The 15,872-nt window shown below is 35.2% G+C and overlaps 1 protein-coding gene across 3 annotated transcripts in view; it reads left to right on the forward strand.

Annotated features, from left to right (window-relative positions):
- Window positions 1-15,872, forward strand: part of DMXL2 (Dmx like 2) — a 142,990-nt gene that overhangs the window by 108,676 nt on the left and 18,442 nt on the right. For 2 of the 3 annotated variants that reach the window (XM_040620639.1, XM_008705966.2), the window contains exons 21-28: window positions 791-888; window positions 1,313-1,478; window positions 3,338-3,599; window positions 7,068-8,149; window positions 8,882-9,073; window positions 10,813-10,889; window positions 12,695-12,825; window positions 14,753-15,001. In XM_040620639.1, the coding sequence (XP_040476573.1) occupies window positions 791-888; window positions 1,313-1,478; window positions 3,338-3,599; window positions 7,068-8,149; window positions 8,882-9,073; window positions 10,813-10,889; window positions 12,695-12,825; window positions 14,753-15,001 (2,257 nt within the window). The remainder of the gene's footprint in view (window positions 1-790; window positions 889-1,312; window positions 1,479-3,337; window positions 3,600-7,067; window positions 8,150-8,881; window positions 9,074-10,812; window positions 10,890-12,694; window positions 12,826-14,752; window positions 15,002-15,872) is intronic. The other variant, XM_040620638.1, reaches the window with a different exon arrangement.

The raw sequence follows: 15,872 nt of genomic DNA on the forward strand, positions 1-15,872 counted from the left end.
AAATTTGTAAGCTCTTGAAGATAATGGAGCTTCAGCCTTCTGTATTTTAATTACATGCCAGAAAGAAGGTGTCAGTCCTTTAGAATTGTCAAAATTTGATTGGAAAGATACCAGAAAAGAATGTTTTTTACAAATATGTTTAAAAAACACTGGAACACTTATTTTTGTCTGTAGTTGTTTAATGTGTGTGTGTATAATTGATATTTATTCACAGATGTCTGTATCTGTGTGAGTTGAGAGAGCTTTAAATTGTGAAATCACATCGACTATGGAAGTTAGCTTTTAGCTTTTACAAAACATTAAGAAATGTAACACCTAATTTTCAAGAAAAAGGTCACCTCTATTGAATATTCTGCCTTCTGTTTTGTTTCGTATGGTAGACAGTTTTATTACTACCTGGGTTCTAATACCGTTTCTACCCTTTGCTGCGTGACCTTAGGCAGTTCACTTTAGCTCTCTGTGTCTCCGTTGCTGCCTATGTAAAATGGGGCTAATCCTCATGGATTTAATAAGATAAATAAAAGGCACTTAGTCTGGTGCCTGGTACACAGAAGTAATCAGTAAAACTGCTAGTTGCTATTATTATTTTTATTATAATTACTGGCATACAAATGGTTGTCTCTCAGAGCATATATTATAAGCTACTGGAGATTGTGAAATAGAGCCAACTTTTCTCATCTCCATGGTTACTATCAGCCATTTAAGAGCAGGAAAGCATTAATTATTGGTAATTCATTATAATTCTTTTATCAAATAGTTAATTTAATAGAATATTTTATTTACCATTTAGGTTGCCAAAGCTTCTTTTCAGAGGAACAACGATGCCTTGGATGCTGCATTATTCTACCTTTCAATGAAGAAGAAAGCTGTAGTGTGGGGTCTATTTAGGTAAATGGCCTCAACAACGAACAGGATTTAATAGAATGAAGACTGTACTGCAGATCTTCTGATGCTGTAATGCTCTTGAAAGTACTTAGATATATGAGCTTGATTAGATGAGCTTACTTTTTTGTATCTTGGTTCCTTTATCTGCGAAAAATGGGTATAATATTGGTTCAACCTAACCTAAAGGGTGGGATGTTGTTAAAAAAAAGTTGACAGAAGCACTTTGAAGAGGAAACAGTGTGTCCTATTTATGTACATACAAGGACTTTGAGCTTTCCTTGTTAGACGTGAAGAGAAGCTTGATAACAGATACCTATTACTGAAGCTATTTCAGATGGATGTTTGAGGTTATTTTCACATATTCTGCAAAGGATTCAAAATATTTTAGATTTCCCTTAGCTGTTGATATTTGTGTTCTGTTTCCCAGGTCACAGCACGATGAAAAGATGACAACATTTTTCAGCCACAACTTTAACGAAGATAGATGGCGTAAAGCTGCTTTGAAAAATGCGTTCTCTTTACTTGGAAAACAACGCTTTGAACAATCTGCTGCTTTTTTCTTGTTAGCTGGTTCACTGAAAGATGCCATAGAGGTACAAATATGAAAACATGCTGCGAAATACTTGAAGGAGACTGAAAACCTGAAAATGTTGTAGAGTAGACTGTAATTTTCCTTTCTTTTGTTTTTTGTTTGTAATACTGAAATTTATTTTATTATTTTTTTTAAAGATTTTATTTATTTATTTGACAGAGAGAGAGACAGCCAGCGAGAGAGGGAACACAAGCAGGGGGAGTGGGAGAGGAAGAAGCAGGCTCCTAGCGGAGGAGCCTGATGGGGGCTTGATCCCATAACGCCGGGATCACGCCCTGAGCCTAAGGCAGATGCTTAACCGCTGTGCCACCCAGGCACTCCTATAAATTATTTTAAATCAGAAGACTTGTGTGTAAGAAATTAGGTTACAGATTTGTGAAGTTCATAACAATGTAATTCTGCATACTGAATTGCCTTTTTTTTCTTTTAATTTTCAGTTAGACTGTAATTTTCTGTCCTATGTTTATAAGGACAGAGAATAACTACAGAGGTCACTGAACTTAAGTAGTGGTGTGGTGATAAACGAAATTATAAATCAATTCAGGTGTGAAGTCTAAACAAAAATTTTATATAGGGTATATTGCATTTCAAGTATATATGTATCAAAAAAATGGCAAAAACTGGCTTATGAATATTTTCTTCCTAGCCATCTTATGATTCTGAACTATTTGAACTGTGTATAGGTCAGAACCTCCTTCTCTGGGGTAGACAGGCAGCTGCTTTAAGTTCTTTTTCTTCTAAATGAAATTCATGGACAAGGAACTGAAATTGCTGTTTGTACTGTTTTGTAATATAGTTGTCTTAGGTATTGGAAAATGAATGAGGAGGTAAAACTTCGCATTTTTTCATCTATACACTTGGCAGCTGATTAAGAGAGAAATTAGATTTAAATTTAAGTCATGATTTAGATTCAAGTCATGATCTCGGTCCTGAGATCAAGCCCTGCATCGGGCTCCATGCTCAGTGAAGAGTTGGCTTGAGATTCTCTCTCTCCTTCTCCAAGCTCTGACACACACACACCCCCCGCCGCTTGCTTGCTCTCTCTCATAAATAAATAAATCTTTAAAAAAAAAGGAGAGAAATTATGAATGTTACTGTTTATTTATGAGATCTTCCTCCTAGGATACTTATTGTCATTATGAGCAATCCAAACCGGTGAAGGAAAAACGGAAATAATTGGAAATAATACATGAAAGAAGAAATAGGAAATAGCCAACAACATTTAGAATTAGCCATATTTTCAAAATTATCTCTGGTGTATGATTTTTTAAAATAACAAATATTTGTGATTTTGAAATGGGAAGTTTAACCTAGAAAGTAATCAGGAGAAGAAGAGAGATGTTGATTGAGAGATGCTTTTATTGCCTGAATGACCTCAAATTCTCTATAGGAGTAATTACATTAGGATATAAACTTTCAGAGAGTAAAAATAGAATATGTGGCTTTGTTTCATATGTTATTTGTTATATAATTAGAAGGTTCTTTTAAAATAGTAATAGTTATGTTTATGTGGAAATGTATTTGGAAATTAAGAGGAACTGATATATACAAAGTCAAATATAAGTATATTTAATTTAAAATGAATATTATTTAAATTGATTTAAGTCTGAGATGATGTCGATATTTGTCTTATGCTTATTTTATAAATGATCTTTCTAGGGCAGAAGCTGCTAAGTTCTAGTTTCTTCTTCTTCTTGCTATTTCTTAATCTCCTATCAAGCAGTCATTTAACTGCCTTACTGTCTCAACCTCTAGACCCCTCCTACCACATGAGAATATAAATGGTAGCTTTTAGGGTATCAGTGGAATATTTCATATCTCTAAGTAATTATAAGTATTTCTTAATATGTGAATTTACAGGTATGTCTTGAAAAAATGGAAGATATTCAGCTAGCCATGGTTATTGCCCGTTTATATGAATCTGAATTTGAGACTTCATCCACTTACATATCCATCCTAAATCAGAAGATTCTGGGTTGCCAAAAGGATGGCTCAGGATTCGAGTGCAAAAGGTTACATCCTGATCCTTTCCTGCGTAGTCTTGCCTATTGGGTAATGAAAGATTATACCCGAGCTTTGGACACGTTACTGGAACAAACACCAAAGGAGGATGAACATCAAGGTAGGACATTTGTGGGTCTCTCTCTCTCTTTTTAAGATTTTTATATTTAAGTAATCTCTACACCCAAGGTGGGGCTCAAACTTACAAAAAGAGTCACATGCTCCACCGACTGAGCCAGCCAAGTGCCCCTATTTTTCTTTTTTAAAAGAAAGCTGTTTCTGAACTTAAGTTTTATTCAGAAAAAAAAAACACAAAACAAAAACCAATTAAAGTGAAGCATACGTAATGTTTACACACTGTATAGCTTTTTCCATATAATCATACAGCCAGTGTTTTCTTATTTAAGTAGAAATTTTGGCTGTTGCACACACTGGTTTAGTGCATGAACCTTTATTCTTGTGTGATAAGCTTTTTTGCTGGTAGTTATCCCAAATAACTTAGATTTTTTAAAAAGTGTCTGGGGAACATTTATTAGCAGTCTTTGCAATAATTTTTTTAAAAATTGAACATTCTAAGTGCTTGTCAGTAGGATAGTTAAATGAATGATAGCATATCCATACTACAGAAATAGTGTGCCATTAGACAATGAGGTAGGTGGATGTATGTTAATATGTGCTGTATTATTCAGTGAGACAAGTAAGATGCAGAACGGTGTGATTCTTGTTGCATTTTATTTACATATGCATGTTGCAAATATGTGTGTGCGTTTACATCCTGGGTCTAGTCTCGCTTTTCCTCTCCCTTTGTTGTTTTCTGGAACAAATAAAAAAAACTGAATACTGGGGCACCTGGGTGGCTCAGTCAGTTAAGCCTCCAGCGCTTGATCTTGGCTCAGATTGCGACCTCGGGGAGGTGGGATTAAACCCGTGCTGGGCTCGGTGCCGGGTGTGGAAACTGCTTAAGATTCTCTCCCTCTCCGCAAACCCCCCTTCCTCCCTGCCCCCCCCCCCACCGTGCTCTTTCTCGCTCTCTTAAAGAAATAAAATTAAAAAAAAAGAAACTTAATACTGGTTACTGGTTACCTTTGGGGCATAGGTGTGGGGAGATCCAAGTTTTTGCTTTGCATTTTGTGCTTTCTGTAGTTGTAATAGGGTGATGAGTGATACTTGAACGGTGCTTGTTGTAATGAGCACTGGGTGTTATATGTAAGTGATGAATCACTGAATTCTACTCCTGAAACCAATATTACCCTATATGTTAACCAGAATTTACATAAAAACTTGAAAAAATATTTTTGTTATGTTTTATTTTTAATGCAAAAAAACTTACATGGATAAAGAGATTAGGGACCCATTTTTACTTTCTTCTTTATAAAGGAGATATTTTAATAAATAGTATTAAAAATTTTAAAGGAAAGGAAATAGAACCATGAGAAGAAAAATAAGTATCTGAGTTTCTCCAGGTAATTTTAATAAAATGTGAACATTTTTATAGAAGGAAGGTTCTTTTTATTTCTTAATGTTTTCTAGGTTAATTTTTAAAAACTTGTTATTGTGGAAACTGCAAATATATATAAAAGAGTGAATAGCGTATTGAAAGTCTGTGACTCCGTCACCGACTTCAGCAGTTATCAACTGAAACCACCTTTGTGTCATGTATACACCATCCTTGTTACCTCTTCCCATTCTCAACATCGATTTATTTTGAAGCACATTCCAGCATATCTTATTTCTTTTGTAAATATTTCAGAATGAATCTCCAGAAAGTAAGGACTCTTAACACATATCACTGTAACAAAATTCGATTAGTAATCACGAAATGGGCAATGTTCAAATTTTCCTGGTTGTCTCATAAAATTTATACAATTATTTTGTTTGAATCAGATTCAAGCGAGGTATATATGTTATGATTGGTTGAGGTGCCTCTTGTCTACTTTAATCCATAGTTTTCCGTCTTCCTTTTTCTTGTCCCTTGCAATATATTTGTTAAAGAAGTCAAATTGTTTCTTTTGTGGTTTCTCACTTTTTAGAATTTGTTGGTTGTGTCCCTTTTGTGTCACTTCATGTGTTTTTCACCCCGTGTTCTCTATATTTCCTATACATTAAGGTAATTAAGATTCTAGATGGTTTTATTAGATTTTTGGCAGAAATCTTTTATGGTGGCGTGGGGTACTTCCATCAGGGAATGTGTAATGTTTGCTTGCTTTGCTTTTTGTTATATTAACAGCCATCAGTGATCACTGCGTAGATCCTTTATTTCCTTAATGTTTGTAAACTGATGATATTCTGATTGTGTCTTTTATTCTTCCTTTCTGAGTTGGAATACTTCTCTAGAAGTACAGTCTTCCTCAGCCGTTTGATGACTCGGAAATCCAGTAGTATACGCAGTGAAAGGAACATGAATGTTTGATTCTTTCTCTGTACCAGTTTTCAAAATGATAGTTTGGTTCACTAACATACTACAAAGGCGACTACTTCGCTTTTATATTTGTTTGAGTTATTTGAACTCACAAATTTAGATAGACTTGTGTTTGAATCCATTGTAGTTTATTATTATGGATGCTCGGATGATCTCATTTTTAACCAGCAAGAGCTTCTGCAAGTTCTTGGATCCTTTTGATATTATTCCTTGATAGCTTCTTTGCTTTCTGTTACGACATGATATTTCAGGCTCCTCTTGTACATTGCATGCCCCAGGCCTGGAAATGGCCATCCTTCCAAGGAATCCTAGTTCCTTTTAATGGGGGAATAATAGAGACTACAGCCTGGGTATAGGGATCCTCATTTGCTGTTGGTTTGGTCATTGTGTCTAGGCTGTTTTAATGAATGGAGTGAGGATATCATATATATATATATATATATATATATATATGACATATATATAGTATATATTTTTTTACCTTAGAATTCATGCATTCACACTGAAATTTTTAATTCAATATAGATTATAGATATCTTTTTAGATTTCATATTTGTGTCTTATAATGAAAAGCTTGAATTCTCACAGCATTAACATATTTGTTATATGTATATGATAGCTTCAGAATAATGATGCAAAAATTTTTCATAGCAACATGATTACTGAGAACAGTTTAAACTTTTTTTTTTTTTTGGCAGTTATTTTTGTTTTTATGGTATATCCCGGTAAGGATGTGCAGCCAGATTACTTATTTTAAAGTCACTTTATAGTTCCTCTTTGCGTGGTTATGCTACCAGCTTGACATACAGAATCACTGATTTAATTTTGCCGTTGCTTTTTTGTGATTTTTTTCAAATTTAGTTTTTCTTTTAAAATTATATAAAATGTTGACATGACTTTGAAATAAAATATATAAAACCAAGGTGTTTTCAGAGAGATCTAGCTTCTTTCCTGACCTCTCTATTTGTGTTCTCTCCTTTTTTAGAGAACCAGTTAATCATTTTTTAGGAGTTTTCTCTCCATTTAGAAAATATAAGCAATATTAAAAATAAATATATAAATAATATTTAAGTATCCTTTATTTTGAGGAATTGCTGACCTATTTTATTCTTTTGTAATGTAAGTGCAAATTAACATAATACCTTGTGATTCTGTGTTTTACTTCTATAGTTATCATCAAATCTTGTAACCCAGTGGTGTTTAGTTTCTACAACTACCTTCGAACTCATCCTTTGCTGATTCGAAGAAACCTTGCCTCCCCTGAAGGAACTTTGGCAACCCTTGGTCTCAAAACTGAAAAAAACTTTGTTGATAAAATTAATCTTATAGAAAGGAAATTATTCTTTACCACCGCAAATGCTCATTTTAAAGTTGGATGCCCTGTTCTAGCCTTGGAGGTACTCTCCAAAATTCCAAAAGTTACCAAAATATCTGCCTTACCTTCAAAAAAAGGTCAGCCTGATTCAATTCCTAAAAAGACAGATGACCTACCTTCAGAATCAAAGACCGTGAGCCTTGACAATGGCAGTTCCAGCATCGATTGGTCTCATGTAACTTCCTCACAGTTTGACTGGAGCCAGCCGATAGTAAAAGTTGATGAGGAGCCTCTTACTCTTGACTGGGGTGAAGAGCATGATAGTGCCTTAGAAGAAGAGGAAGAAAATGACGCTGTTGGTTTAATAATGAAAAGTACAGATGCCAGGGAGACAGACAGACAAGATCAGAAAGCCTCAGACCCTAATGTATTATTGACTCCTCAGGAGGAGGACTGTCTGGAAGGCGATACTGAAGTTGATGTGATTGCTGAGCAACTGAAATTCAGAGCTTGTTTAAAGATCCTTATGACCGAACTAAGAACACTGGCTACAGGTTATGAAGTAGATGGTGGAAAACTCAGATTTCAGCTCTATAACTGGCTTGAAAAGGAAATTGCTGCCTTGCATGAGATATGTAACCATGAATCAGTTATGAAAGAATATGCCAGTAAAACACATCCCAAGGTAGAGAGTGAGCTTCTGGACCAGGAAGAAATGATGGACAAACCAGATATAGGATCCTATGAGCGCCACCAAATAGAAAGACGGAGATTGCAGGCAAAACGAGAACATGCAGAAAGACGAAAGTTGTGGTTACAGAAAAACCAAGATCTCCTGAGAGTGTTCCTTAGTTACTGTAGCCTTCACGGGGCCCAGGGGGGTGGTCTGGCCTCGGTAAGGATGGAACTCAAATTTTTGCTACAAGAATCACAGCAGGTATGAACTTCACTCTTGTTTTCAATCTTGGTTATTTTAATAATTTTAAGAGCTTTTTTTACTAGTTAACCTAACTATGTCCAGCTCCTCTGATTGTAGGGGGCAGATAATTTATGCTCTGCATGGCTCTGTGGAGATCAGAGCTTTAGTGATGATGAGTGGGCTTAGCTGCTTGAGAGCACAGCTGGGTCCTACTCGTCTTTCTATCTCCTGCATCTCACAGAGCAACTGGTGCAGACGGTGCTCAGTAGATTTTCGTAGAACGAGTGCATAAATACATACTGCTTTTATTCCTGCATCTCACAGAGCAACTGGTGCAGACTGGGTGCTCAGTAGATTTTCGTAGAACGAGTGAATAAATACATACTGCTTTTATTCCTGCATCTCACAGAGCAACTGGTGCAGACTGGGTGCTCAGTAGATTTTTGTAGAACGAGTGAATAAATACATACTGCTTTCTTCCTTGCATCTCACAACTGGTGCAGACTGGGCGCTGAGTAGATTTTTTTAGAACAGAACGAGTGAATAAATACATACTGCTTTTATTCCTGCATCTCACAGAGCAACTGGTGCAGACTGGGTGCTCAGTAGATTTTTGTAGAACGAGTGAATAAATACATACTGCTTTTATTCAGTTGTTCATCACCAGTATTTTTATCATGTAAATACTAATTGATTTTTTTTCTCCGTTTTACCTACTCTGAAAAAAAAATAACCCACGGTAACCCACAGGAGACTACGGTGAAGCAGCTCCAGTCTCCACTTCCGTTGCCCACCACCCTACCTCTGCTTTCAGCAAGTATTGCTTCAACAAAAACAGTCATAGCTAATCCTGTATTATACCTGAATAATCACATCCATGATATACTTTACACTATTGTTCAGATGAAAACACCACCTCATCCCAGTGTTGGAGATGTGAAGGTAATGTAAAGTGGATGATTGGTTGATATTGTACACATTGAGAAGGTAAATACGTTAAACTCGTCTTCCAGTTGGAACCTGGAGGAAATATTTTAAAGTGCTCTTCATGTGCCACTTCCCCAATCCTGATCCGTGGAAGGCTCTTTATGGAAAAGTAATTTGAGACAGGCGAACGCTTTTTTTGATGATAAAATTTCCTAGACAATATTCTTGCCTCTTAATATGCTTTTAAATCCTCCATTCCCCTTAAATGAACCATTAATTTAGAAATGTTTATGACTATATGCCAGGATATTATGAAAATATAAGCTCAGGGAGTATCATGGAGAGAACCAGGACTGATCAGAAATATCCCAGAGAAAGTATTCTCACTGCTATTTCCCTGATGATTGTGTGTGTTGGAGGCTCTGCAGGATTAGGGGCAATCAGGGTGTTGACAGACTTACCCCCAAGTGAAACCCCATACCCTGTGCTGAAAACCTAAGAACAGGTAGATGCCAAGAAAATACTAGGAAGCTTGGCAGGATTTGGAGTTGATCAGACTACCTCTGTGCTAGGCTGTGTGTATCTGTGCTCTGCTTTTCCAATTCCAGCGGCTGATGTCATTTCGGGTCCCCAATATTTTTGGTTATATCTTTTGTTTAAAAGACTATGGACTCTGGGAAACAAACTGAGGGCTTCAGAGGGGAGGGGGGTGGGGGAATGGGATAGGCTGGTGATGGGTAGTAAGGAGGGCACGTATTGCGTGGTGCACTGGGTGTTATACGCAAGTAATGAATCATGGAACTTTACATCAAAAACTAGGGATGTACTGTATGGTGACTAACATAATATAATAAAAAATATTATTAAAAAAAAAAGGCACGTTTGACCTCTGGTAGTGCATTCTTCTAAAGGACCCATGATTTACTGGTTACACCAACCTATTAGAGACTTCTAATCCATAGCATGAATTAATCTGCATTAGTGTTTTAACAGAGATTTCTTAAATTATTTGTTAGGTGAATAGAGACACTTAGAAAAGGCATTAAATGCATATAAATTCTAAGTAAATATTTCCAGTTCCTAGAAATTTAGATAAGTCTTTCGAAGAATATGGGGCTATTTCTAAGGTCCCATAAAATTTAAGATTTTATGAGTCTGAAAATGTTGATTCAGAATTTTTTTTTAGGATTTAGTTTTTATATTGATAATTTTTAAACTTTCTAAATTCAAAATTCTAAGAGTATGCACTACTCATGAGTACTAAGTAAACTACTTGCTTTCTGAAAAATCAGCCATTTCACATAGTGATTGATATAGCTAAACATTTATAATTCATTCCTATTGATAAGATCAAGTATTTATTTTCACCAAGGGGAATTTTGTAAGGCAGTTTAAATAAAAGCTTAGAAAACTGTATACTTACTTTGGTTCTGCTTTTTTGGAATATTAACCTTTAAGCTAACCGTCCCACTAACAGCTGAACATTGGCGCTTTGCTCAGAGCCTGGTAAATGGCAGGCTCACAGTAAGTAAATATTTGATAAAGATGTGTCTGAATCCGTTAGCTTTGTTGTGGGCATGCATCTTAAGTTGGGTGAGTGTTATTTTAGGAGTTTTAAAGTAGAGTTAGTAGTCTTAGGATCTAGTCTTATTTATGATATTGATAGTTTGCTGGGCATTTTCTAATATTTAAGATACTACTGTTGTATATAGAAATGTTAGTATAAAATGTAACTGTGGCTGTTTTGGTTTTAGGTGCACACACTTCATTCACTAGCGGCGTCACTTTCTGCATCAATTTACCAGGCATTATGTGACAGTCACAGCTACAGGTAAAAAAAAAAAAAGCTAAATTATTAATACAGTAAAAACACTAAACTGTTCCTGAGTTATATGAAAGTTCTATTTCCTACGGACGGAAAAATCCTCAAATGTGACTGCCACGTATACTCTAATAGATGAGAGAGAAGGAGAAATAAAATAACTTTAATTTAGCTGTCACCTAGTAACAACAGAGGCATATAGAAAATGATAAATACTAAATGGAAATTATTATCATCACTGTCTTTTTTGATTTTAAAGTAATTTTCCAGTCTTCAAAATAATTTCTAATACGAAGTTTTCTAATTTTTTTTTTTTCCATAAGAACCATTTCTTTTAGCATTGGATTATCTCCTACTTGTTTGGTTTTCAGTTGAAAGAGGAAATACATTTAAAAAAACTCAAAAACTACATTTCTTACATAGAATTATTAAAATCAATTTTACTTGCTCATTTACATATACTATAAAAATCTTTGGAAGTGGGGGTGCCTCGGTGGCACAGCGGTTGGGCGTCTGCCTTCAGCTCAGAGCATGATCCCGGCGTTCTGGGATCGAGCCCCACATCAGGCTCCTCCGCTATGAGCCTGCTTCTTCCTCTCCCACTCCCCCTGCTTGTGTTCCCTCTCTCGCTGGCTATCTATATCTTTGTTGAATAAATAAATAAAATCTTAAAAAAAAAAATCTTTGGAAGTGATACCTATGAGAAGTAATGGTTTAAATTTTCCTATAGGAAATTAAAACCTTGCGTTTTAATAATGAAGGCAATGTAAGTAAGAAATTGAATCACTTGGAAAGATGACCCAGATTTAAATGAATCACATTAATGAAAAGTTTGTAAAATAAATAGAATCACATTAATTTCTATTAAACATATGTCTATGTTTTCTCCTTATAAATTCAGCAGCCTTTTGTGGGAAGACTTGATATTACAAAAGGAATTACTCCCTTAAAATAAGGCTGGTACTCTGCTTTTAGTCTAGTGAGGCCACGTCTAAGTAACTACAGAGACTTGGAAATGTAAATAAGGAAAAAAGAGTTTATGTAATTGACTATGGTCCTCTTAATGATCAAAAACCACTTGTTGACATCACTCACTGGTTAAAATGGCACCAAATGAGAATCCAAATGAGTGTTTTTAAAATGTGTATTTTCTCATCCTTAGGCTATGATTGACTCTGAAGGGAGTTAGCTTTACTTTCTGCTTTTGTATTTTCCCCAGCTCCACAAAGATGAGGGAAATAAATATTGAGGCACATTTGGCTTTAGGATTAGATATTTCTAAGCTATGATTCTCCACATTTTAGTTCATGTTTTAATTCAACTTTGCAGAGTTAAGAAATGCAAGAAAATAGTGTCCTGAAACTTGCTAACATATTCTAGTACCAACAGTAGTCTTCTTACTCTCAGATTCTTATTTTTAATAAAAATGGGTGAATTTAGAAAAGATTTTCAATTGTTAATGGCATCTAAAAAAGATTTGAAAAAGACTAAATGTCATATTCCTGAAAGCGATATTACACCATATATGTTAACCAGCTAGAATTTTTTTCTTCTTCTTCTTCTTTTTTTTTTTTTTAAAGTAATCTCTATGCCCAACATGTGTGGCTGGAACTCATGACCCTGAGATCAAGAGTCGATGTTCTACCAACTGAGCCAGCCAGGCGCCCCTTAACTAACTAGAATTTAAGTAAAAACTTGAAACATGGAAAAAAATGACTCAATGTCATTATAATCATCGAAAAGAAATATATATAAAGTGCAATCGCTTATTAGCTCTGTCAGGACGCTAAATAACTGAGCCGTATTTGTATTAGCAGTCAAACAGAAGGAAACCAATTTACTGGAATGGCTTATCAAGGACTTCTTTTAAGTGATCGTCGAAGACTGAGGACAGAAAGTATTGAAGAGCATGCAACCCCAAATTCTTCTCCTGCTCAATGGCCTGGTGAGAATTTAAGTGTTTTTGTTTATTTGCTTTTGTTTTTTTTTTTTAAATCTTCTATTTGGCAATTCCATTTAAAAAAATTTACTAACTGGTTTCCTGATTGTTGTTCTTTGTGGATTTGGTGAATGGTTTTTTTATTTGTTTGTTTTTGATGATGTTTTCTGCCATGGATTAGGAATTCTTAAGTACTGTAATGTTGTCTGAAGACTCAGAAAGTTAAGGCTTCAAAACCCAGCTGTGTTGACCAGAATAAAAAAGCAAGGTTTAACATCTTTCATAAGGGTGAGCACATCCTCTTCCTTATCCTTAGAAATCCTAAATTAGAGAACAGTATCACAGAGATATTTTCACAGATGTATCAGAGAGACTACAGTTATTCTCCAGTGTAAATTTGTATGTTGGGATAAGAGTGACCGTTCTGTGGCACTTCTGTCATGCTGTCAGTCAGTCCTTCTCTTTCTCTGGTCAGCTCTCTTTCTCATTCTCCACATCAGTTATTTCAGACCTTCTCCACTCTCTTCATACCTTTTCCTGGTCTGCTGTGTCATTTAGTTTTTACTCTACTTGCTTTATAACTCTGACTTTATTTGTTGTGAAGAGTGGCAGTAGAAACAAGTGACAAACTCAAAGTATATATTTAAAATTCACTTATACCTAACTTTCTGGAAACATTGTCTTCACTTTAATTTTTTATTGAAATAAATGAGGCTTACAAAAAGTTGCAAAAACGGTACAAAGAATTTTTGTATAGCCTTCACCCAGATTCTCCAAACGTTAGCATTTTGCCATACCTGCTTTACCATTTCATCTGTCTCTCTCTCCCTCTCTCTCTCTCTCTCTCTCTGTGTGTGTACATATGTATTTTTTCTGAAGTATGTGAGAGGAAGTCGCACACATGATGCCCTTTTACATCTAAATATATTAATATGTCTTTCCTAAAAACAGACATTTTCTTACACAACCATAGCACAGTTTTCAAATTCAGCATCTTAACATTGATACAATATTGTTCTTCTAACCTATAGACCTTACAGAAATTTCACCAATTGTCCTACTCGTGTCTTCCATGTAACATTTAGTTGTAATGTCTCATGAGTCTCCTCTGATATGGACTAGTTGTTGTTGTTGTTGTTGTTGTTGTTGCTGCTGTTGTTCCTCTTCCTCTTCTTCCTCTTCCTCTTCTTCCTCTTCTTCCTCTTCCTCTTCTTCCTCTTCTTCCTCTCTGTCTTTCATGACTGACAATTTTGAAGAGTACTAGCCAGTTATTTTTTAGAATGTCCTTCAATTCGGGTTTTCCTGACCTTCTGTTAATATTAGACTCAGGTTATGTATTTCTGACAGGGTTACCACAAAAGAGATCCTGTGCCCTTAGTGCAGAGTGTCAAGAGGCACATGATCGGTTCCATTGCTGGTGCTGTTAACTTTGACTGCTTGTTAGGGTAGTTTTTGCCGGATTTCTCATTTGTTAAGCTACTATTTTTTCTTTGCAATTAATAAGTCTCTTTTGAAGAGATAGTTTGAGACTGTATAAAATATTATACTTCTACCCACTTTTAGCATACAGTGATGACACTCACCTGAATCAGATATTCCTGTGGGGATTACTGGATGGTGATTTTTTCTGATTTTATATCATTCTTTCTACTTTTAGTTGAAATTGTACTATGAGGAAGAGCTTTCCTGTCTCTCCTTCTTATTTATTTATTCACTCATTTTTTAGTATATAAACTTATACTTATTAGTTTATAAACTAATGGGTCTTATTTTATTCCATAGGCTATAATTCATTTCTGTCATTTATTTTGTTGCTCAGATTATGGATATATGTTATATAATATAGATACATAATTTTGGTTAAGTTACCAATTTGGATTTTTTTTCTTCTGGAGCTTTCTGCTGATATACTTCTTATTATGTACCCTTACAGGTGTGAGCTCACTCATTAATCTCTTGAGTTCAGCTCAAGATGAAGATCAGCCAAAATTGAACATTTTGTTGTGTGAAGCTGTTGTTGCCGTTTACTTAAGTTTACTAATACATGCTCTAGCTACAAATTCCTCCAATGAACTGTTTCGACTTGCAGCCCACCCACTAAATAATCGAATGTGGGCTGCTGTTTTTGGAGGAGGTGTGAAACTTGTTGTGAAACCTCAAAGGCAATCAGAAAATATTTCAGGTAAGAAATATTTGATACCAATAATATTTGTAAATGTAAATAATTTCCAGTGTTAAAAGATTTTTTTAATGTTTTAAGAATTTTTATTTTGAAAATCAATGATGTTTAAAATATAATCACTCTGGTTAGGATAGTAAATAAGTAAACTCAATGTTTGAATAAAAAATATAGTTTCAGTTCAACATTTTTTGATAAACCGGGACAAATTTGAGGAGGATAAGAAAGAAATAGAGGACAGGTAAAGATAAGTGAGGAGAATGTTAAGGGATGGAAAGGGAAAAGGATAGTTATTAGAGAAGGAAGATTTAAATAATCTTTATAGAATATGCCAGCAATAGGCTTCAGATTAGGTCATGGTCATGTGCAGGATAGCCTTTCCAGTCATGCATATGGTTTTTGAAATTCCATTTTATTTTTTTTTCTTCCCTCATGGACTAGAATGTATTTTTCTTTTTCTTTTTTTAATTTTATTATGTTAGTCACCACACATCATTAGTTTTTGATGTAGAATGTATTTTTCATTCCACTTTTTAAGATGGTAGGATATGGTGAGGTGTAGGCCGATGCCATAGGAAAGGTTTCCATCTTGGTGCTGAAACATCTTAATCTACCCTTAGAAATTATCCTATTACAGATGAGGAATCAGTGGCACAAAGATTTTAAATGGCACTGGTTCTGATCTGTTCTTACTGCCCAAGATTGAATTATTTTTTTTTTAAAGGTATTTGTTTGAGAGAGAAAGAGACAAGGTGTGTGCAAGTGGGGGAAGGGACAGGGGGACAGAGAATCTCGAGCAGACTCTGTGCTGAGCATGGAGTCCGATGCAGGGCTGGATCTCATGACCGAGATCATGACCTGAGCCGAAATCAAG

Source organism: Ursus maritimus, unplaced genomic scaffold (genome assembly GCF_017311325.1).
Source record: "Ursus maritimus isolate PB19 unplaced genomic scaffold, ASM1731132v1 scaffold_35, whole genome shotgun sequence".
Taxonomy (NCBI): domain Eukaryota; kingdom Metazoa; phylum Chordata; class Mammalia; order Carnivora; family Ursidae; genus Ursus; species Ursus maritimus.